This window comes from Sceloporus occidentalis, unplaced genomic scaffold, assembly GCF_023333645.1.
Source record: "Sceloporus occidentalis isolate IW3139 unplaced genomic scaffold, rSceOcc1.0.p SCAF_28, whole genome shotgun sequence".
Classification (NCBI taxonomy): Eukaryota; Metazoa; Chordata; class Lepidosauria; order Squamata; family Phrynosomatidae; genus Sceloporus; species Sceloporus occidentalis.
In genome coordinates, this window is record NW_028317008.1 from 11,799,908 (window position 1) to 11,823,176 (window position 23,269).

Consider the following 23,269-nt stretch of genomic DNA (forward strand, 5'->3'; position numbering starts at 1 on the left):
GGGACGTTCTATAGGAATACAATGATAATGTTAATTGTTTGAGTAAACACATTCCTGGCTTCTAGAGTATCTGTACTGCGTTACATGAATGTCCATGACTGTATCAGTTCTTGCCTGCCTGTTGGGTTTGAAAAAATACATCCAAAGTCTACGTTAAGGAACAGTTTGAGCCAATATATAGCCCTGGGTATGTGTGTGTATGTGTAATTATATATTATCTCATTAGACACAGCAATGGCTTAGGTTTGCATGTAAAAGTTACAGCGGTTTTCCTACAAAATAATTATTATGGATATATAAATGGCAATTTTGTGTTTGTGTGTTTGTAATATGTATAATTTATATTTGCAGGGTACTAATACCCCTTAATTGAAATATTCTAGTTATAACTTGGATCGTAAATCTGGTTTGGCATGACAATGATAAAAATGTAAGACTGGGCAAGCATATGTGACAATGCATTTATTTAGTGTAATCCATTTAGTAAAGTTATAGCCGCTTGTTACCCAAACAGCTGTCTATTGCTATATCTGTATGTTAAAGCATCCCAGCTATTCTTGCTATGAATTTCTAAGTGCAATTTAATAGCTTTAATAAGGCAAGCTTAAAGAATAAAGTAATATTCTAAATAAGGAAACTGTTTCTCCTGACAGTTTTCAGCAGACGCAGACTAATAATGCGCATTTATAACTGGATGTTGAAACTCGTGTGCAGAAAAAAAATCTTATTCAGATTACTAATGCGTCCTGTTTCTGGTTCAGTCTTCCCCCAGTAAGGCAGTAAATGGTAGACATGCACAAAGACCAACCTCCTCGTAGAAATATAATACAGACCCAATCTACTTAAAAATAACAAAACAGATGCGCGAAGAATACTCTGAACTTTCTCATTCGTTTTTCTTTTGTTGGGGTCCTCCTCATTTTTGGGCATTCGTACAATTGCACGAATTAAGCAAAATTCGTTAAATTGCATTCTTACAAGCGAATGCACGAGTCTAGTGAATACCCCCACACTATTAGGCTTTGTACAGATGGGTGACTTTTTATGCTACATTATCTTGCACAGCTCATATCACATCTACCGCAGAGCCTCTTTGGCGGTACTGATAAATCTTGCTTCAGACTAATCGCTTGCGTTTAGGGCCCTCATCTGAATTTGCTACTATTTTTTTTTATATATATATATATTTTTTGCCCAGTTCCGCACAATATGATGGTATTTTCCACATCCTGGGACATGTGTATTTTAATTGGGAGCTCTGTAAACCCCTTCCATGGGAAGACTGTTTTGTAGGTCATGTTAGGTTCTCATAAGCATCCCCAGATATCCATTTTTTTTCTTGTAGAACTAGTACAAATGTATTTAAATTTTTTTATTTTTTTTTTATTATTTAGTGATGAAAAAGCTTCTGGCAAAAATAGATTGCCAAGCGCCTGCCTATGATTTAGGATTTGGGTAGTTTTCTTGTACCAGTCCAGCAGATGGGAAGAGCTTTGCTGATATACCAGGGATTAAAGCTTTATGCATGCATGCTTAACATTTAATAGTTGTATTTAGCTCTTCAAAATCCCAAAACAGACTATAAAAAGTTATATGGGGAAAGATGTATTCTGACCTTTACTCACATCCCAGCTACAATTTAATTTAAACATTACGTTAATAGGCTAGTTTCCTAAAAACCTGTATTTCAATACTATTTAATTATTTTATTTGTTTCATAGGACTGGAATACCCACTTATAATAGCATTAATATTGAAACAGCTTTTGATTGTTTGGGGGGGGTAAACTTATGAATGATTAATATATGGTTAATGCCATATTGATATTGCATGCAGAATAGAATAGCCCAGAATACATGATCAGCTTGATGATGCGATTTGCGCATTGACACCATAGCAGTAATAAAATTAGTGCTAAAATGGTTAATGTTAGTTTTCCACGATCTAGAGGCCATCAGTGACTTTCATAGCAAACAAAGGCCTCCAGTACCTATTGTCCCTGGTTTGTTATAAGGACAATGCCTGTGCATTATGGGTCTTTTGTGTTTTGGGTCTTTTGTGTTTTGGGTTTTTTTGTGGAAGGGTCAGGCTTGTCAAGACCTCTGCTCGCTGAGCTGTGAATGTCTCCATTTTCATGAACTTTTCAGCACACTATGAAAGACTCAGCAGGGCTTGGGGTTTTGGTTCTTCCCTTACTTCATTCTCTTCTTTATGTTCTTATAGAATCACATGCTGACAGATGGTTCGCGCTCCCTTTTTCTAACCTGACTTCTCCAATATTGCTCAAGGAATGTTTTTTTTGTAGATGCCATTCCAGGATGATGAGTTGGATTTAAAATGCTACATACAGATTGTTTGCTTTGGGTTTATATTGGTATATTGCATAAGGAGATTATTTTTGTGTTTAAATAAAGGAATCTCGTTACATTCAGTTTGTGTTGTACCTGCATGTAGCAGTACTTGTTCTTGATGAGTAAAGACTACGTTGAGATGAATGTTGATTGTTACAGACAAACCACTGTGCCCCATGCAACCTCCCTAGGTAGTGAGACAACACTGTACATGTCAGGATTGTTAAACATAATAGATGTTTGCCATGGGTTGCATGGAGCCATATACGAGTCTTGTCTCATATGGACAAAACTCATATCATCAATATACACGGATATGAAGGCTATGACGAACAATGCCCAACTGTGAAAGCAGCGGCTTTTATTGTATCAGGAAATGACAAAACCACTTATCCCAGAGTGCAGGCCACACACCCTAAGAAAAATGTTCAATGACCAACTGGGAGATTTCTTTTTTAGTGCTTTTGCCGTGCCTGTGTCTTTATAGAAGAAGCCCTCCATAAAGTTTCAAGCTGATGCTTGCCCAAAAAAATGCCTGTAAGCTGAAAATATACAAGGGGACATGTCTTCCCTGAGATAAACAAATTGAGTGGAAAAGGTATCTGGTGAAGAAAAGCGATATGCTTGAATAACCAATATTAGTTGTTGCGGCGCACTTTTAAAAGAACGTCTGAACATCTGCTGCAAGAAATAGTTCTCTTGGCCCTCACATCAGCAAACTACCTAGAACAAGAGCCTGGGAGGCAACTACAAAATAACATGTTCAGGGCTAATCATAGCTGCTGAGAACTTTTCTACCTAGGTGCACAATGTGAGAAATCGCTTTGATGACACCAGATAGACTTTGAATGTACAATATGTCCCAGTTGACCTCAGAATCCCTTCTTGCAGCGGTTTCTGTGACTCTCGCAGCTGCTTGCACAAAGAAACGCTCTGATAATGTTGTGGTTGCTGAGATAAAAATACGATTAACTGTTTGTCTAATGAAAAGCCCTAGTATGTCTGGTGCGGAACATAATATGACTATCACCTCATGAGAGCTCCAGATTCAAGTGTGTTAGCCGGGTGGTAATTTGTGAACAGGATATGTCTGGCATGCTAGGAAGCCAGTAGCTTGCAGTCCATTCTTGTCAGCAGCCAGCAATACATACCTTAAGTTTGCTGTTGCAGATTGATGACAAAACTCTTAGCAAAGTTGTGTAACTTTTCTAAGCGAAAGTTATTTCTTAATGACACCCAACCGTTGGTTCTCCTAAACCAGAGCTAGACAGAGCAGCACCCCAGCCTCTCAGCTGAAGAGAATGGAGGTTTTAGTCCATCGAGCGCTTAATGGCGTTGCTTTAAAGAGAAAAGGATTTATTTTCTCCTTTGTTGAAAAGCTATATTACCATTCTTACAGCATTATATGCTGGGTACCTACTGCCTACATTCATTTGGGCATCACTGATTAATAGGGTGCGCCATTTCTACCTGTGATACAGAAGTATGACTGGCACACCATGTCTGCATAATTACTCCACGAGTATGCTTCTACAATTGTTTTTCTAACTTTACATTGCATATCCATCGTACATATATGTCATTAACTAACTAACTAACCCCATCTGTATTTCAGGGACTGTTCTGATGCCACTTTAGAGTGATATAGGCTTTGGATGACTGGTCCTGTCTAGAAGAGTTCATCTATGTTTTTGTGTTTCAGCAGATGGGATGTATCTGCAAACTCTTGGCATAAGGACAGTTTATAGCATCAGTCTGGTCCCAAAATGGTCTATTTATTTATTTTTTGTTTTTTGTTAATGCAAAACAAAAATTAAGCAATGGCTATACCAATTTGGATGCAGGAAGATGTGAACTTGAAAATAATGGACTTTATATATATTAACAGAACTAATGGGTTTATAGTGAATAAACCTGGTGTTTGTATAATGTTATGTGTATAATATACAACTAAGTGTGCTGCAGCAGACAATCCAGCATCGATACATTTTTGATCCAGTTAACTTCCCAGATTTCCAGCGCAAGCTTCTATGTAATTATTAGCAGAAATATCATCATTTTTGGTCATAGCCAACAATAACTGGAAAGCACACTTTGAAGCTAGTAGGGTTTTGGAGAGATATATCTATGGCTGTCAAGTGATGTGCATGGCTACAAGTGCTACATAAACACAGGTCATTTGTACTTTTTTCAAAGTGCCATATCTACTGACACAATAACCTAATTCTAATGTAACTTGGACACTGTATATTTTTATTTTCCTTTGCTTGTCCGTATAATAAAGTAACCGGGTATGGATCAGTATTCACATTTAGGTGCTATATGGCCGTATGATGACCATTTTCAGAATAGAAGATCCATACACTGCCTATTCATGTCCTGAGGCACGAAAAGGACAGAAGAGAGTTTGCGCTGCTGCTCATTAAAATTGTGAATTCCATATGCAACTTACAGTCCTGTTTTTATTAGGTGCAAGCCCAGCCGGCACTCAAATGGTCGATACTATGGCTATGAGCCAGCTAATACAGCTGACAAAGCTCCTATTATGTCACCCTGGGTTATTATTGATTATTTTCCTTGGGAGAAGTATAAAAAGAATTACCACAGTCTGTAGGTTTCTCGTGTCGTATTCTGCCAAGTGTCCTCTACCACTTCAAAGACATTTGCTTTTCTTATTTCGGCTTCCCGTGGCTATTTCGGCCTCTTTCTCATGTTGCGCTGTCTGCATCCGCAAAGTCATTCAGAGTCAATGAAATCAGACAAAACTGGAGTACGTTACACAGCAGCTATTCCAGTTCCTTCCCTTTCTGGTATAATTGTGGCTCCCCTTTCCTGAGATAATGTAATACACAGCTGCTGTAGTCCAGTCCATGCACAGACTGCACATCTCAGCCATTTTAATGAGATTTCTTTCCAGTTGTTACTATTGTGGCCTTTCCAATGTGTGATTCACTCATTGCTTACCCTTTAACCCTCAAAGGTTTAAAAGTAGATTATTTTCCCCCAAAATGATGATCACCCTGAAACGTAAAAAATTTGGACTGTGAATTTTCAATCAATCAACGTCTGTTAAAAAAACCCAAACTGAGATTTGTTTCATGGCTAAGGATTTGTTTACACATCTGTGTCTGATGTATTTCCATTCAGTTCAACCAGGACTTTGTGGCTTGATACTATCTGTTCTCCTGGTGGCTTTGCAAAGTATGTCACGCAGGAGTAAGAAGAAATCAATGTTCTCTACAAATTGGCAACATTGCACTCCAATTACCTGATATGTGTGTGCATGTAGTATGTGTGTGTGTTAGTGTGTAAAGGGGAAAACTCCTTTATATCTAGAAATATATGCTAGTTTTCCGCTTTGTTCCAAAGTTTGCAGTGACATTGCACCATTGTCTCATTAGAAGTACAGCCAGAGGACACTATGTGCGTGTGATCAGTACTAAAATAGATCAGAATGTGACGTGAAGTGTAGTAGAGGATGTTGCCGTTTGGAAGACCTAATCAATCTGCACTGCAGGGACCAGGGAGAAAGCATCAGGCCCCATCTGTACTGTTGATCCTAGCAACCATCACCTAGGAGACAGTGACAATGAAGAAAAATGCAAGACTTTCACTTGTCCATAAATCCTGATGCGGAAGTTTATAGTGGATGGCTTAAATTAGACCCACCCTCCCTAAGACACAATTAACTCTTTCAGTGACGTGCGTTGAGGATATAATAATTTTTCTTTCTCAATGTCTGTATAGCCTTCCGTTTCCCTTTTGAGATAAAACATCATTCTTCCCATGCACAAAGAAGCTTTACATTGTTTCCAAAAACAATATTATCCCATGGGATAACACAGATATTTATGGTTATTATTTACAGTTTAAAAATTGATAGCTTTGATTTTTATTTTTTTTTTTATTTTTCATCATCCTGGATCTATCATTAGTGTATTTGTCAAAGGCAAAAAGCCACTTTCTATAAGATTTTTCTTCCATCTTTACTTTCTCCTCTTAGACACCATAAGGTGCCTGTAGCTAAAAGCATTTCTTGGTGATTTAAGTATTCATAATATAGATACATTTCTATCCTTCCCTGTTTGATCATACAGGAAGTAGTCTTTGATTTCAAATGTTCAGATTGAAACCAGCGCTCCCTTTGTGTCCGCTACACCGTGATTAGAGTGTTTTGCAAACTAAGGAGCCAACACGAGCCCGACAAGAATAAATGTTTTGTGAAGCCTTTAGGGAAGTCATTGCTTCCATCAGCCTTTATAATAATCGTCTTTTATGTTTAGACATTTCGGGTGTTGGCGTTTGATGCCGAGATATTTCCAGGGTACAAGATGAAAATAGACATTTTTATTTAACGAGTTTTGTGTCAGTGATAGCGTTATCAGTAGAACATGGGGCCTAATGCCCAGTGCCCTGTCATACAAAATTGAATTCCAAGTCATGGGATGCTTTGGCTTCTCTTTCACGTGGATGTAATGCAGCTACTAGTTTGAAATGTTTACGTTGAACCGGTTTCCTGAAGACTGCTCTTCTACCTTAATGTGGATCCATCTTTAGGTTTGTTAAACCGCAGATGAAGCCTAAAGCAGATTAATCTTCCTTGCTTTCCTTTCATAATGACTGCCATCTTCAATTTGTGCATTTCCTTCAGCCGTTTGTGTTTCTCTATATGCACCAGCGTGCAGAGGACCTTTGGCAAAGCAAGTATATGTTTCATTATCTTTTATCTTTATGTGTCTTTAACATTATAAACTATAAATCCCCTCCCCGGCATGGAGGCATTTCCGATTTTAATTCACTGATGAATGAGTTATGTTTACCCATTTCCATCCGACATTTTTGTATTTTTTTTTTTATTTTTTTTTTAAAGCCATTTCCAATTTTGAAGCTTTTGTAATGATAAATTGTGATCCTTGAGCTCCCATCCTGTTATTTCTACTGCTCGTGCCGCTCACAGACTTGGCATGCTACAGCAAACAGCCAAAGGCTTTCCTGAGGTCAAAAGGGAAAAAAATAAATAAAAAAAAAAACAAAAAACATTTTCTTCCTTGTTTTGTTGATTGTACCAATGAAGCAAGTATTTGAGCTTACATTAGCATTATTACCTTTGTACAGTTGTTGTGGAAGAATGAGGTCATAGTACATACACATGTAGCTAGCACAGACGTTATGCAGTGGTTGTGCTAATAGAAATATAAAAAGTTGTAAGAAGAGTAGGATTGCTTTTATTCATCTGCTCTTATTTTTTTCTGGTTTCTTTATGGGACGATTCTTCATTGATAGTAAGGAAAGTAGTCATTCTGACACTACCATACTGGAATATACGTTGGATCTGGTTTGTGTCAGTGTATGTTAGCGTATGTTTGTTTTATTTGTAAGCTCATTTAAACAGGGCCATACTCCCCTTTTGATTATGTAAGTCCAATTATTGCGTCCTGTTTACCCTTGGTACATCACTGCAGAATATGATGCCGTTTTCTAAATCAATAAATAATAATCCATTTGTGGTTTGTGGCTCCATTGACCAGTGCAGGAGAATTTGTAAGCAGGGTAATTGATAGCTTTTTTTTGTACGGAGAGACGAGTGCTGACACTTTCATTGGGCCCACAGAGAGGCAACATATGGCATACCCTATAAATTATGCACTGTTAACATACTGAGAACACGGCTTGTCTTTGGAATAATTTGGATCTCTACTGAAAGCATGTGTGATAGCAAACTGTACGTTACCCTTTCAGTTCAAACAATGCATTTTGGCATCGGACACTGTATTTGTGTTACCCGGAGTTGAGTTGATTTGGAAAAAAAATTAAAATATCCCTTACTTGGACAAATATATTTAATGAATTAACAGGGCAAGTGGCAACATTGCACATGTCCACCAAGCCCTAAGGTTTGGGTACTTTATTGGGTGGCTTGTGGCTGTAATAGGGGATAAGAGTTCAGCTTGTTAAACGCGGCCACTTTACTGAGTTTTTTGGGGTCTTGCATGTAGGTACAATATAATGGAATAAATAGCGACAGTTTCTTTGGAATGTCTGTAGCAGATGTCTGTAGAATTTTCACTGAACCGTATGGGGCCCGAGGTACCCCTGAGCTATCAAAGGGCCACCTCAAGGGTGTCTTTGTGAATAGAGAATACTGTCAAGTACTGTTCTCTTCCAGTTCCTTTTATCTTTCTTTGTAATTTTCTTTCAGATGTTTTGTTGTGTACAATAATTGCTATGCAGTAGACAGACTCTCCGACTTTGGGGTTGGTTTGGAGTTTTTAATGGAAGTGAAATATTGTATAATTTGTGGGAGCTGTATAAATGTGCGCTTCCACCTGCATTTGGGTGTAATAGCAGTGTGTGCCTCAGTGCCATTGTAAAGAGCTGCTCGGTGGCTTGTCAGCCCGAGGCATGCATGCTGAAGGATGAACCTTTTATACAGAGACAGGAAATTGTCTTTGGTCCAGACACTGGTGTTCTGTCTGGTGATGTGCGTATAATGTGCGCGGTGCACGGAGACAAACTGCTTCCAATCAATTGCACAAACACGCACCACAAAACCCCTACTTATGTAAAAAAAAGAACATTGTGTAAATAGCAGACACGCTCTGGAGATGAATATCCACTTCATTTCACACATCTGACACCACTTCTGGAAAGAGAACAGAACCACTAGCTGTGCCAGTAATAAATAAGGTCAATGTTTTAGCTTTGAGGGAGCAATAGCAAAGCATGATTTTAGAAAATCTAAAGGATCCTCATAGGTATCTATCTGCAGGGATTCTGGACTAATTAAACGGTACAGCAGGGGAATGTAACCGGTAGCTTTTCAGATGTGTCGGAGCACAGTTCCCATGAGCTTAGGCAACACTTTATACTCATTAGAGCACCAACTTTCCTAAAAAATGTCCCTACTTTCCCATTGCTTTCGCCAAAATTATAAAATCTGGCATATTTCTCTCCCTCTGGTTTTATGTCACAAGAGACCTGGTAGTGTGTTTTAATCTATAAATTTTTACTGTGCTAGGAGGTGCAATCATGGTCACACCAAAACTTTGCCTATGGTCTTCCTATGTGAAGGGTTCAGAACTGAAGCCAAAACCTCTTTATAACACATACATAGTATCTGTGGCTGAAGGTGGACCTATAACCTGCACATCATAGCTTGTGATTTTTGTTTTTGAATCTGTATTTAAGATATAATATTCCACGGTACAAAGCCTGCTGAACAAACTACTAGTATAATCAAATGATTTAACCTGCTGAGAAACAATCTGGGAATGATGGTTATTTTGGACCAACTAAGGCTGACCTCTTACATCGTAACCTAGCGTTATCTTGGAACATGCAATAGATCTGTGCCTGTGTGTATGTAGCAGGTACCAGCTGCCTTGTCACAGTTTTATGCAGTGAGGTGGGATGGGGCAGCTGCATCAAGGGCTTCTTTTGCTTTGGCTCAGCCAGCCTATGCTTTAGGCTATAGCAGATGTTTGTGTTTTTGTACACTTGTGGGTACATTACATGCAGTTTCTCATGTTGGCAATGTGGATGCTTTACCCGTTGGTTTAGTGTTCTCCCTCCAGTTATGGGAAACAGAAGGCATCTGAGCATCACCATTATCATTTGTTAAGGGGTTTCTTTTAATTGCTTAAGATTTCTAAGCATTATCTGGTAATGAGATGAGAAACCTGTGTGCGTTCTACGCCCAGCATATTGAGCGCAAGGGATGTGAAAGTACACACACCTGGATTACAGCTAAGAGTTCTTTTTGATTTGGTCCTGGTAAAACAGCTTCCTATTGGTTGCTTCGCTGGGTCCCATGATCAGGTACAAGCTCTTTTTGGGTAGAAAGTTATTAAAATTCTATCTTCCTGGCTATCGGTTCAGTGCATCTTGACTTTCATGAGATCCATCCCGTTATTCTTTTTCCAGTCATTTTAGTTAGGGTTTAAATTTTATTGGGGTGGTGTGTGGTTACTCTATAGGTTATTTACTGGCGTGAACGACGAGGCTAAACTTATTTCTTATAAAGTTGTTTTATTTACTATAATGTAAGTGAATTTATTCCACTCTAAGTTGTTTTAAAGTATCTGTTAATAACTTAATAATGGACTCTCTACCATTTATCTGTTTTTATGTAGTAAATGTTTAGAATCTATAATCTGCCATCCTTTGCCCAGATGTTTCCATAGTTGTGATAACAGTTGTCAAGCTGGTAATATTGAGTCTGACGGAGCCGTGCGAACTGCTATTGAAGGAACCACTCCATCCATTGGTGTACTTGAATGCATAGCTTTGTTGGCTTGTGGGAGATGCATAAGTTGGAACACTTCTTGTGCTTGCCAGCCAGCTCCAAGGATAGATGCAAGAGTTCCCACCAATCTATTAAGACCCCCATGCTCATTCATATCATTTAATATGCATTCTTTTGGTGGAGCTAGTTTGAGTTAACAAATAGTCTAACTATTTTGAAGTATGGGTCATCTGCAGAAAAAAATAGCAGATGGGCAGCTTATAATTCACCAACTTTGATCACATTCCATGACGCTAGTTCATCTGTAACCATGCTTGCTAGCCAAGACCATCCGTGATTTGTGAACGCATTTGGTGCACTTGTCACACATACAACACACACAATAAGGACCCATGCCGTGACTTTATTAGAGCTTCTTATTTACGTCTTATTTGACTGTATTCTCTTCTAGGCCCCTGATATTCCCATTTTATGTTGCATTGTTCTCCTACCTTGTTACACTTTCTTTTAAATATGTGGTGTGTTGAAGATAACTGATCCAAGATATGGAGTTGAAATAGAACTTATTTTGCAGGGACGTTTGTGAAATAATGTGGGGATTAGATTTGCAAGTGCCGTTTACATTTTGGATCTCTTGAGACAATGAAGCTAGTGTTAGGACTAGAATACTGCATAAGGGTGTATCCGTCTTGGCAGCGGCAGTTTGTAAAAGAGCTCTATCTACTTCAAGTGTTTACCTACATTATAGCTCTTCGCCTCTGGGTAGTGAGTGAATCTTTAGGATGTTAGTCACCAGTTGGCAAAGACCTGCCCATGTCAAGCCATGCTCAGGCACGGTGAAGTGTCCTTACATTTGCTCTGCTTCACATAAAATATCCATTCCACGCTTCATCTTAATTTGCCAATTTAGTTATCTGATAGGAAATGAAGCTTATAATATTAGATGCATTTAGCACGTTCTTATCAAGAGATTAGAGAGAGTTGTGGCTCATAAAATATTTCATAATGTTGCTGTCAGTGTTGATCACATCATGTTTCAGATGACTTAGTATTTAGTCATGGTTTGTGAAGCTCAGCTCCATTTCATTGCCCTTTAGTAAATGGGTAGGGTTCAATGTAAATGAAAAACGCTGCATGTTCATATAGGTAAGTTTCAAATGATTTTTTAATGAATGGGATGTGAAAAGGTAGTGAGTTACGCACAGAGCTCACTCGTATTTTAACACTTATTTAAAAAAAAAAAAAGTGTTGTTTGCTTCATTTATTTTCTTAGCATTGATTTTCTGTCTCTTGTGACCTGTATCTGCTTTCCTGCACCTCACACATGCATAGATAATGGGGTATGCATAATAATGGGGTATGCATTCCCATGTTCCTAATACATTCTCCCTGTGGGTACAGTTCAGGACTGAAGCCTGCTGTGATCCCTCCGTGCCAGTGCTATACTATATATCTGACGCTGATTTGACACTGCCAAGTCATTCATGAAGGATCAGGCCTCTGCTGCGGCTTTCCAAAGGAAAAAAAAAGTGCCTTTAACTTTAAAACAGTCCTACAGAATGTTTTGGAGATGTCCATTTTAAATATTACGGGGTTATTCAACCTAATTTCTGAGCCATATAAGGCAAAAATTCTATTGCAACTCTTCTTCCTCTATATCATTCCTTTTTATAAGGCTCCAAGACCCAAAAGGTTTCTGTAAAAGGGAGTTGAGCCGGTAAGGGTAATCGGGTAATTGTGTTTTGGATGCTTTCTAATCAAGCCTTTCTTCGGTTGTTGAACTGCTCCGAATTATCAAATAATATGTACGTGCACGGAGAGAGAAATAAGACACAGGACACACGCTGGGTCAGGTCCAAAATCACTCTGCTTTATTATGTTTATACTATAGCTTATATAGCGTCCGGAAAGAGGGGCGTAAGGCTACGTAATTTGCGACAATTGGTTACTCTTGAAACTATGGGGAAACAGGCAAAAAGTTGTATAAGCACAGAAATATAAGTTTCGGGTGCTAAACAGGGGCTTGTGTGCAAACATATAGCCAGGTGCGACGTATGGAATGTTGCCGTTAGCGATATATACGGTAGGCCAGGCCGTGTGCAAAGCTGTATGCGTCTCCAGCATTCTTGCGTGAGGTGCGACCCTTTATATTGGTCAAAAGCCAGCTTATATTCACTCAAGCAATACATGCGTTTCTTTACCTATAATGGTGCCATAACAATTGTGTGCATATAAAGACTAAAGTTTTCATTAATTTTATATTTAATTAGCTGTTAATATGCTTATGCAAGTTATGTAAATGTGCTGCAGTAAAGAAATTATTTGGAGCACGAAGATAATGAATGTTTTAGAACTACAGTGATATCCACACTCTAATGCTGGATTTTAATTGTAGATAGCAAACCCTTCACGTTTAGGTAATGCCTGCTACTCGTTTAGAGGTTCTCTGACACGTTTTCAGGCATTTGGCCTTGTGTAGCTGGTGTGCGCACTTAGCGTTGACTCCATCTTTTAGCTATGCATTTTTTACATTTCAACCCTTGATAGATCCTGGTGTTTATTATGGAACAGTCCCATGAGCCTAACTATGATGCATATGTTTATTTTTGTGAAACTCTTTATTTGACTCTGAGGAACAAGATTGTTAGAGTTCTGGCCACGTGTCCTCCCATCTGTACAGCTACCAGCTGCATGCAGTCAGACATACTCTTGCACTGACCTCTCTGAACTGGAGCTGTCGGTAACACAGGCATAGAACCTTTCCACAAGTGGCAAGTCATTCCATCTGCTTTTCGTTGTCAGTAAGTATTCTACAGAATCATTTTCTGGACTTTTGTGCTCATGCTTTCATAAATGCTTGTTTAGCTATTGTGCTACCACTATATAAATTCTAGAGGATGATCTAGAGAAGTTAGTCCTCTCCTGAATGAATGTGTATCTGCCATACTTCATCAAAAACTATGAATATGCTCCTAATAGCACCTCACCCAACAGCTTAAAGGGACACTCCCAGTCATCACATACATGATAGTTGAGTGTCTCCTTTTAAAATCTTTCCGCTTGCAAATGCATTTGGAATATCCCAAAAACGCATGTATGCAATGTGCGCAGAAACCATTTAGCAGTTTTAGGGTACTAACCCTAATTAACAGATTTATCAAATTTTAACTGGGAATGTGCCTATTGCGTCAGGGGCAGTCCTCCTTATCAATGACGACTCGACCCACGTTACCTAGTTACATCCATTTTCCCACCTACCTGCTGCTAACCATGTGTGCCCATCTCCCTTACTGGCCTTCATATGGAAAGCAAGAGAAGACCTGTGGGCAGGCATATATGGGAAGTTCCCAGGTGTGGTAGAATCTTCTTGAGGCTTGGCTTACCCTGGATGAGCCTTTTGTGCCAAGCCAGGAGCTTGCGATAGATGTTCTTTCAGTCAGAGAACCTATAGATAAACATAGTCTGTTTTTCCTTCGCTTAAGTGAGTCTTGGAGTTTTTGCGTTGAAGGGCATAGGTAATTTCCCCTTTGTTTACTTACACTTTTCAAATACCTATACCCATTTCTCATTCCAACGGCATAATGCACTGTTTCTTTACTTCCTTTTTATTGGCAAGTTAAACATTAAGTTATTTTCTGCTCCATGTGAGTTGGTAATTGTCTGTCACAAGGTATTACTCTATAATACACATTCATTTGCATGACTACTTTCTTGGCAAAGCCTAAGCGCCTCAGAATGCGTGATGTCCCAGGATAATTCTGCTGTTTGTTATATAACCTGAAGAAGATTTAAGTACTGATGCTGTGTTAACCTCTCAACATTATAGTTGAGAGGTCCTGTTAAAATTCTGTGGTTCCTGTCCCCCCTCCCTTGCAAATGCTTGAGAGGGTTCTAAAAATCCCCTATATGCATTTTCATTTTTGCCCCCTACCACCATTTTCCCAGCAGGACTTGTGTTCAGCCGAACACATCTCTGTGCCCATCCTATACTTAACAACAATTAACCAAATTTTGGTTTAGTGAGAACCGTTGGACCCCAAAGGATGATGGTAGCAGCTGCACCTGAGGATTCATCATAGCAAACCTGTGCCTCAAGTCAACCTGCAACCGCAAAAACAAGCAATGTCTACCATGCATACTCAAGTGCAGCAAACTTGTTTTACTTCATTTCTTTCCCTTGGGTTTTTAAGTTTTTCAATATTAATTTTTGATTAAAGAGCTGACATTTTCCTATAGTAACCTCTTTTGGCTCATTGAATCGTTTATAAGCTCGTAATGCTCTGAATTTTGACTTTTTTTCTCTGTCTTCTGGATATCATTTTCCTCTTGAAAAATGTAAACAGGATTTTACAAAAAAATAAATAGCTTTTTGGCTGAGAGTTTTCACAGAACAATAAAACTGTAAGTACTGTAATTTAGGGCTGCAACTAACGATTATTTTCATAATCGATTAGTTGGCCGATTATTTTTTCGATTAATCGGATAAAAAAATGAATGTACGTTTTTCATTTATTTAAAATAATTTAATAAACAAATGATGTTAAATACAAACGCAGAATAAAAAAAAAAACTGATAAAATGCATTTCTTGTCTTTATTTCCCAACCAGCCCCCCCAATTTATGCACATTTGAGCCCAGACATGCCACGCTGCCTCCCAGACATGCCACTCCACGCTGCCTCCCACATATGCCACTGTGCCTGATATGCCTTATACCCCCTGATACACCACTCCATCCTCCCCAGACATGCCACGCTGCCCTCCCCACATATGCCTTATATACCGTATATGCCTTATACCCCTACCCCCAGATATGTCACTCCATCCTCCCCAGATATGCCTTATACCCCCCAGATATCTCATAGTCCCCTCAGAGTCACAGACCTGTTCGCATCACACTGACACCATACTTTTATAAATAAGTACTGGGTTAATCTTCACTGCCCCCAGGATTTAGATTGCCCTTAGTTTGCCCCCATTTACCTCTAACTGCGCCTTAAGTTAACTTTATTTAATTAAATTAACCCTCAGTCCTCATCATTAAATTAACACCTAACACCCCATTAACCATAACTACACCTAAATTAACTCTAAATACCCCATCAAACACAACTACCCTAAATTAACCCTAAACACCCCATTAACCACAGCATCCCCTATATTAACCCTAAAGACCCCCATCAACCACAACAGCCCCTAAATTAACCCTAAAGACCCCATTAACCACAACTGCCTCAAATTAACCCCAAACACCCCATTAACCACAGCTGCTCCTATATTAACCCTAAACACCCCATTAACCATAGCTGCTCCTATATTAACCCTAAACACCCCATTAACCATAACTGCCCCTAAATTAACCCCCACCTCCCCTAACTTTCAGCAGCCCAAATATTAATTTTATACTTACAGTTAGATGAGTGTCACAGCCATGTGGTTCTGGCCTTCTGGGAGAAGGAAGGGGGCGGGGCCAGTTGTCACAGTGATTACAGGGAGGGGCTGGTAAGTAGGAGCTGGTGCTGTGAGTCAGAATAAACGGATTATATAATGAGGGGTATTTTTCAGAGCGTTTGCGCTGAAAAAACCCTCATTTTGTAATCGATAAAAATCGATTCAACTAATCGATAATGAAATTCATTGGCAACGATTTTCATTATCGATTATTATCGATTTTATCGATTAGTTGTTGCAGCCCTACTGTAATTCAGTATTAGCTTGGTCTGCTGTTACCAATTAGACAGTGGCAGCTAAAGTGCAACAGACATTACTGGGCTTATTCTAAACCTGGCTGCTTTTGCTGCCCACTTTGATTTACTTGCTACTTGTAACTTTCCTGCTGCTGCTATCTTCTTGAGCCAAAGCCTTAAATGTTTTTTTGGTTTTTTTTTTCCCTTTTCTCAAAAAGCCAGCACATAAGTATTGCTTGCATGTGTTAAGAAACATAGGGAATACATTCAGCGTACACTGAGTAATAGTTACATGACCATCTGCTGCTCCGAAAAACCTCACCAACGATGAACGCTTATTGAAGTACTTAGTAAGTACTTTAATATACTTTCTTTACCTTGAAGAAGAAAAACTGTCCTCCACGATTTGTGCATGTCAAATCGCTGGCAGGGAAATGGCTCCATTTTAAATAATTTTCGTGTGTGTGGGTGGTCTCCCCCTGGAGATACCACCCATCCATAGTTACTGCTGAGCAGGTGATGCATTTCAAAATTATCACTTGCTAGTCAACTAGATGGTGCTGGGAAAAGGGCACATGTATGATGAATCCATCTATGCATTTGCATTCAAAGAATAGGTACGATATAAGGTAACACTCAGCTATTATGTACATTTAAGTTCACAAGATGACTGGAGAGTCAATAAAAACAAATAAAATAAAGAAAAATGATCTGTAGACTTGTGTGAACACTGTAAAAACATTTTGGATACCAGATCTGCAAATAATCTCTGTTGGATGTAGTCCACAGTTATTCCCTCTTCACCTCATCCCATACTCTGGGTAATGTACAAAATATGCCCTTTGGGGAGCACAGACCCCATCTCATTCCCAGTCTCACCCCACTCCATTCCCAGCATATTGGTAAATGCTTTTAATACATAGACACAGGGGCTGCATTTGCCCCTTTGGTGGTCCAATATTGTCCACAAAGGTGGTCCAGGGCTGCAGTTTCTTATGGGCGTTCCAAGATAGACGTTATATTTCTACTTTGTGTTTTTGAACAATACCCAGCGGGCTGAACTGAACTATAAAGCTTTTACACTGCCACCAAAAGCTATATTTCTGTGTGTTTTTTCCTTGTAAATCTAAATATATCCTGAGTACTTCTCTGCATTTTATAAATTGTTTACATACTGACCATATCTATTCTGTGGGTTACTTTCCCAATGTCTTGATAGATGTGTAGTGGGCTGGATACTATGTGTGCTACGTGTTAAATGTGTTTTGGGTCACTATGTTTCCAGGCTGTTTGGCTCTTGTTGCCCAAACGTTTCCATCTCTCCTTTCACACTAACATTCTTCTGAGGTTTCATTTCTTCAAGTTATTTATACACATGACAAAAAATGCTACTTTATGTCTTAGCTTTTTGTGGGATTTCATTATTATTTAAAAGACTTAACAAATCATCAATAATTGTTTGGAATAATCAGCAATGCAGGATTCTATTCCTCCCGTTGTGTATGCGCAAACAGCCGACCTCGATTGCACAAATAGAAGAGCATCATGAAGTGTGTCCTGGGAGGCCTGAAACAAACAAAAAAAATAAAAAAGGGCAACAACAATTTACAAGCAGCAGGTATTATACACATTGTATCCCATGCCTTTCCGGTGACATAAGGGGTGATATAATCCCTTTGGGGATCCAGTGAGCCACCATGGCTGCTCCCCAGGCTTTTCACTCCACTTTGCCTCCATTTCTGGTGAATATTGCACCTTGGAATTTCATTTAAAAAGTTTGTTCTTAGTCATCAGAGTCCTAACCCCATAACTTTCACTTGCCTTTTCTGTAGGAAATGATCAGGTAAACAAGGCAGTTGACTGGCAATGAAAGGCATGGTATTTTCATTTCCAATAACACGTGCCAGTGGAGTAATTCTCAGTTGCTCTCTGAGCGGGAAAACTACAAGGCTAGATAGTGTTTGCCCCATTTATCTCATATACAAGAAGGGTTTTTAAATGTCACTTGTCTCTGCACGAGTCAAATGTGAACATCAAGGTCAGTTAGACCATTGTGTCATGCTGTGATATCCTATTGGGTAGGGAACGGAAGATCTGATTGGTTGAAAGCACAACTGTCCTCTATGAGAAGGAAGATATATAGAAATATAAATGATCTGTTTTATCAATTAGTGTTAGGTTACCGAGACACATATATATAGCTAGCAAGGTAGATTTATCTTAATGTATCGTTCTACTGTATGTGATGGTGATTTGATCTGGTGGTTTGGTCTATAAATGAGACAGTAGACATCCTAATGTAAATTTGGGGGGGGGTGTTAGTCCTGAGTCCAGGCTCTAGATTCACTTCTGCCTGTGAGGCCACTTACCTTTACCTACCCCCTAGGCCAGAAGGTGTCAAGGCCAATACATGCCTCAGTATCCCTATTTTGTACATACATTTTAATTATGTGAAGGTTTTCTTTAGTAGTGCTCTATCCGGTGTGTTTTTAGAGGCATCACGGTAACGGGCACATGAAGTAGCTGCGTGGGTGTTTTGAAGACCATTCTTTGCTTTGTGTCTGGTCTGCATTCCACTAAGAAGGCTGTAGTAGCCGAATACACTGGCTGTACATTGGAGGCCATTCATTCAATGCTGTTGTCTTAGAAACCGGCACAGTCGTTTATCATTCCTAGTACCAAAAGAAAGAAACAGAGGTGGTGGTGGGGGGGGGGACGCACGCATGACATTTTCACAGTGCCATTGATTTCAGGGAGTTATTTTTTGTATATGGAAAAAAAAAATGCCACGTTTTAAATAGATACAAGTAAAATAGAAATTTGATTGTAATCTTTGTCAACTATTTCTATATTTTTAATGTTCTGACATACATAGAAATTGAAACCTTACTTGATACCAAATGAGCTTTCGGACTATTAAGTAATGCTAAAAAGAAACAGATTTGGTGCCTATTTATTGTTCTGCAGACATGTGCAGTCCATTTGGGGGGGGGGGAGTATTTTGTGACTTTTTTTTTTCTCCACTGCATCATATTCAAAAGTTTACCATTTTTACATACAGATATTATCTTATTGTAGTATAATTCCCTATAATATATGCTGATAACCTTTGTAAACTTAGAGCAGTGCTTACAAGGGTTAAAATGTGTCAAAATCTATTCAATTTGACATAACATAACCTTCTGCTTTGCACCGGTCTTACTGGTTACAGTGGTCTCCTATATGTGGCACTGGGACAGTCCCTTCTTTCCCAAGAGTAAGAATTACGGTATATCATTACTGGTAGATGGTTATCCATTAATCCAGCCATGCTTTTTAACTAAACAATAATATTGCCAAATAGGACAATGTAATGTAAACAGGCTAGGATACATAACATTATTATAATAAACCCATTTGCTTATGTCAAAAAAAAAAAATTAAGCAGTTACAAATTAAGTGTGATCGAAGAGGAATTATATATTCCAATGGGTTATTGTCCTGTGGCTGTAATATACGAATATATAATATATATATATATATACCGTATTGGCTCGAATATAGGCCGCACTTTTTTCCCCCACTTTAAGTCTTTAAAGTGGGGGTGCGGCCTATATTCGGGGTCTAGCGCCCGCCGGGCAGGCAGCGGGGTTAGGATACAGATCTGCATCCTACTCTCCGATACGCTCAGACAGCCTCCCCTGCCAGCACTCTCCACGGGGGGGGGGGTGCCGGCACGGGAGGTTGTCTAAGCGCATCGTGCGGACGGTTGCTGGCTGCTGAGGTTGTTTACCCGCATCGCCGCAGCCAGTGACCGTCCGCACGATGCCCTTTACCTCTGCCCCCAAGACTTACTAGAGCAGACTCCCGGGTGTCTTGCGGGGCCGGCGGGGGACATCTACGCAATACGCGCATACAACTTCCGGTGCCGGCACATCCCCTGAGTGCCGGCACCGGAAGTTGTATACGCGTATTGCGTAGATGTCCCCCGCCGGCCCAGCAAGACACCCGGGAGTCTGTAAGTCTGGGGGGGGCAGAGTGGCAGCATATCTCGGGGGAGGGGGGGAGACAGAGTGGCAGCATGTTTTTTTTGGTGCTTTTTTTTAAAGAAAAAAACTTTTTCTTTAAAAAAGCACCAAACTTTTAGGGTGCAGCCTATATACGGGGGCGGCCTATATCCGAGCCAATACGGTATTTTATAAATTGTGTGTCCTAAAATTATTACTGTGTTTTATGAGAGTTGTCACCTACCTATGAGCAGTTCAGGGGGCCTCCTTAAGTATTTTTAAGATTTAAATAGAACTTGGTGGAGGCAGTAAAGAGAGGTTTTTTTAAGGTGTATCTGCTCTGGGCCCTGCAAGTGAGCCTGCGGGCTGGTTTTCCACGTCGGATGACATTTTGGAAGGTGTGTGATAGGTGCAAGGAACACCACTTTGCAATAAAATCTATTTCGTTTGTTTTTGGCAATGGTGTCAAATTTCTGAGACGTTTATTGTGTTTTGCATAAGGAGATTCAATAACACAGCAGAAAAATATTGGAACACAATGGGGAACATCAGTTCCCTGCTGAGACGTTCATTAAATTCACAGTTTGTATTTCTTTTGTATCTTACGAGACAAATAGTAATTTCCAGATCTTTATAAAGAAAAGAGGAATATTTGTAGTCTTTGGGGCGTGAAGGATTTCATGGATAATGCGATGCCAACATCATATATTTGTCTCTTTAATTATCTCTAAAATGTAGTACGTTTATTGATAATCGTAGCCAAGTGTAGTAATTTTCAGATTTTTCGTGTTTTTTCTGTCTCTCATGAGTTCTGTAAAATTGCTTATTCATGAAAGGCTCTTTCAGATCTATAATACAATTACATAGTACTTAAAACGCTTTTTAAGCAATAACAATATAAGGTGGAATATGGAGTATTTGTGATATCCTTTCTATGTTTCATATGCCCTGTTATCTTGTTTGATTACATTTGTTTTATTAAACTTTCAGCTTACTGAAATTGCCCTACTGTGTCTTAATTAGCATTTTTTTTTAAGGAAAATGGGCACAAATCTTTGTAAAATGCTCCTACTTCCCTTTGGTAGAGGCGGATGTGATGTCAAAACCAAAAAACAGCAATAATATCCATAAAATCCAAAACATTAAACAGTAGTTTATAGACTGAGATTTAAACCAGTGGTTTTATAGCCGTTTTTCTATTATACATTTGATGTTCCGAGAATTGCCGAGGTTTAGGAATTTTAATATGATTATGAAAGATTTATTATAAAAAGTAGCATGGCTTCCTCTAAATGCATTTAAAGTAATTAATTTATCTGGTGCTTTAAAAAATACTTCTTGAGAATGTACATATGGCAGCCATGTACGCTAGATAACGATTTGAAAATTACGTATTTGCAAATTAAAATAGCAATAGAATGACCCATCTTCTTGTGTGTACCACGGGGAATGGAAAAGGGCTTTTTGTGCTTGTCACTGAAAATGGCCTTCTTTGCTTCCTGTTCCAAGGATTTGTGTTATTATTCCTCCCCTTTTGTTAAGTTATAGCTCCCCAGGGGGTAGAAATTGATTGGTAAGAATTCTTTGAAAGAGTTAAGTCAGGAGAACCAGTAGACTGAATAATATGGTATTGGTCTATTAAATATCCTATATTGTTGTTATTATATATATATATATATATATATATATATATATATATCATTCTATTAATTGTAATAAAGCACCCAGTTATGTTAAAAGCTTTAAAGCAGACAGTTCCCCTTTAAATGTTATCACAGCCAATGCGCTTTGTAGCATATGGCTTCTTGGAGCTATGTCCGGCATTATTCTAGAACTTACGTTTTTGGGCAAAAGATTGAGCATCCACATTAAACTCAAACGGCTTCTTTAAAAATACAAGAGCAATGTAAAAATTACCACATGCCACAGAAACGCTGCCAGTTGGCATGTTAAATTGTAGAAGGCACAATGTAAAATGAATAGTCGTTTTTTTTTTTTGTTTTTTTTTTTTCTCTTCCTAGTCCAGCACAGTGTTTATTTAAAAAAAATAAAAATATGCTCAGACCAGAAACAGCTTGCAGTTTCGTGTTCTAAATGTTTGACAAAATGTTTCAACTATATTACAGCTTACTAGTAGTCTTCTGCATGTGAGTAGATGCCTTGTCTTTGGTTAAGCCTTAAAGAACCACGTAAATGGTTTTCCCCGGGTCATTGGATGCTACATCAACAAGGGTAGTGTTGCCTTGCCTCAGTCTATCAGAGCACTGCCATTTGTTGCCATTTGTTTTTATTAAAATACATCTAATAAAGTGCAACATGTATAAATTAATTAAAAATGTCATTTTTCTTCTCTGTATGGCTGACAAAACAATGTTTGACTTTCCCGGTCAAAAAAACAAAACATAATCCATTGGCATTTTCTCGCTTACCTGCCTCATATAGGCACCTCCATCAAATATATGCCATTGCTGCAATAATCTATAAACTAGGATTATTTTACAGTTGAATAATGTAATTCTGTATACAAAGCTTTTTTTTTTTTTTTTTCCCCCTTCGTCCCATTGGGAGCCACTAATAACAAACATATTAAGATGACCATATGGTTTGAAAAAACATACTCTTGCAAACCTAACAAAGGCATACGCAGATAACAAATAAAACGTGTAGACTAAAAGATCCGGTCTATCTTGTAATTGTGAGGTTCTAATCTAGTTTCTTTCCTCTTGCAGAGATCAGAGCTCAGCTAGTTGAGCAGCAGAAATGCTTGGAGCAGCAGACAGAAATGAGGACTCAGCTTCTCAATGATCTACAGGACTTCTTCCGCAGAAAAGCAGAAATTGAGACCGAGTATTCCCGGAATCTGGAAAAACTGGCAGAGAGATTCATGGCTAAGACGAGAAGCACAAAAGACCACCAACAGTATAAGTAAGAATATGTACTTCTTCGTTGTAACCTTTTCTACACATCTGTTGCATCTATATGTTTTGAGCTGTCTCCTTTA

The 23,269-nt window shown here is 38.8% G+C and overlaps 1 protein-coding gene across 2 annotated transcripts in view; it reads left to right on the forward strand.

Annotated features, from left to right (window-relative positions):
• The window catches only part of LOC149299824 (SLIT-ROBO Rho GTPase-activating protein 1-like), an 88,118-nt gene that overhangs the window by 11,692 nt on the left and 53,157 nt on the right, over nucleotides 1-23,269 (forward strand). For both annotated transcript variants that reach the window (XM_089486247.1, XM_089486248.1), the window contains exon 2: nucleotides 22,998-23,193. In XM_089486247.1, coding sequence (XP_089342373.1) covers nucleotides 22,998-23,193 — 196 coding nt within the window. The remainder of the gene's footprint in view (nucleotides 1-22,997; nucleotides 23,194-23,269) is intronic.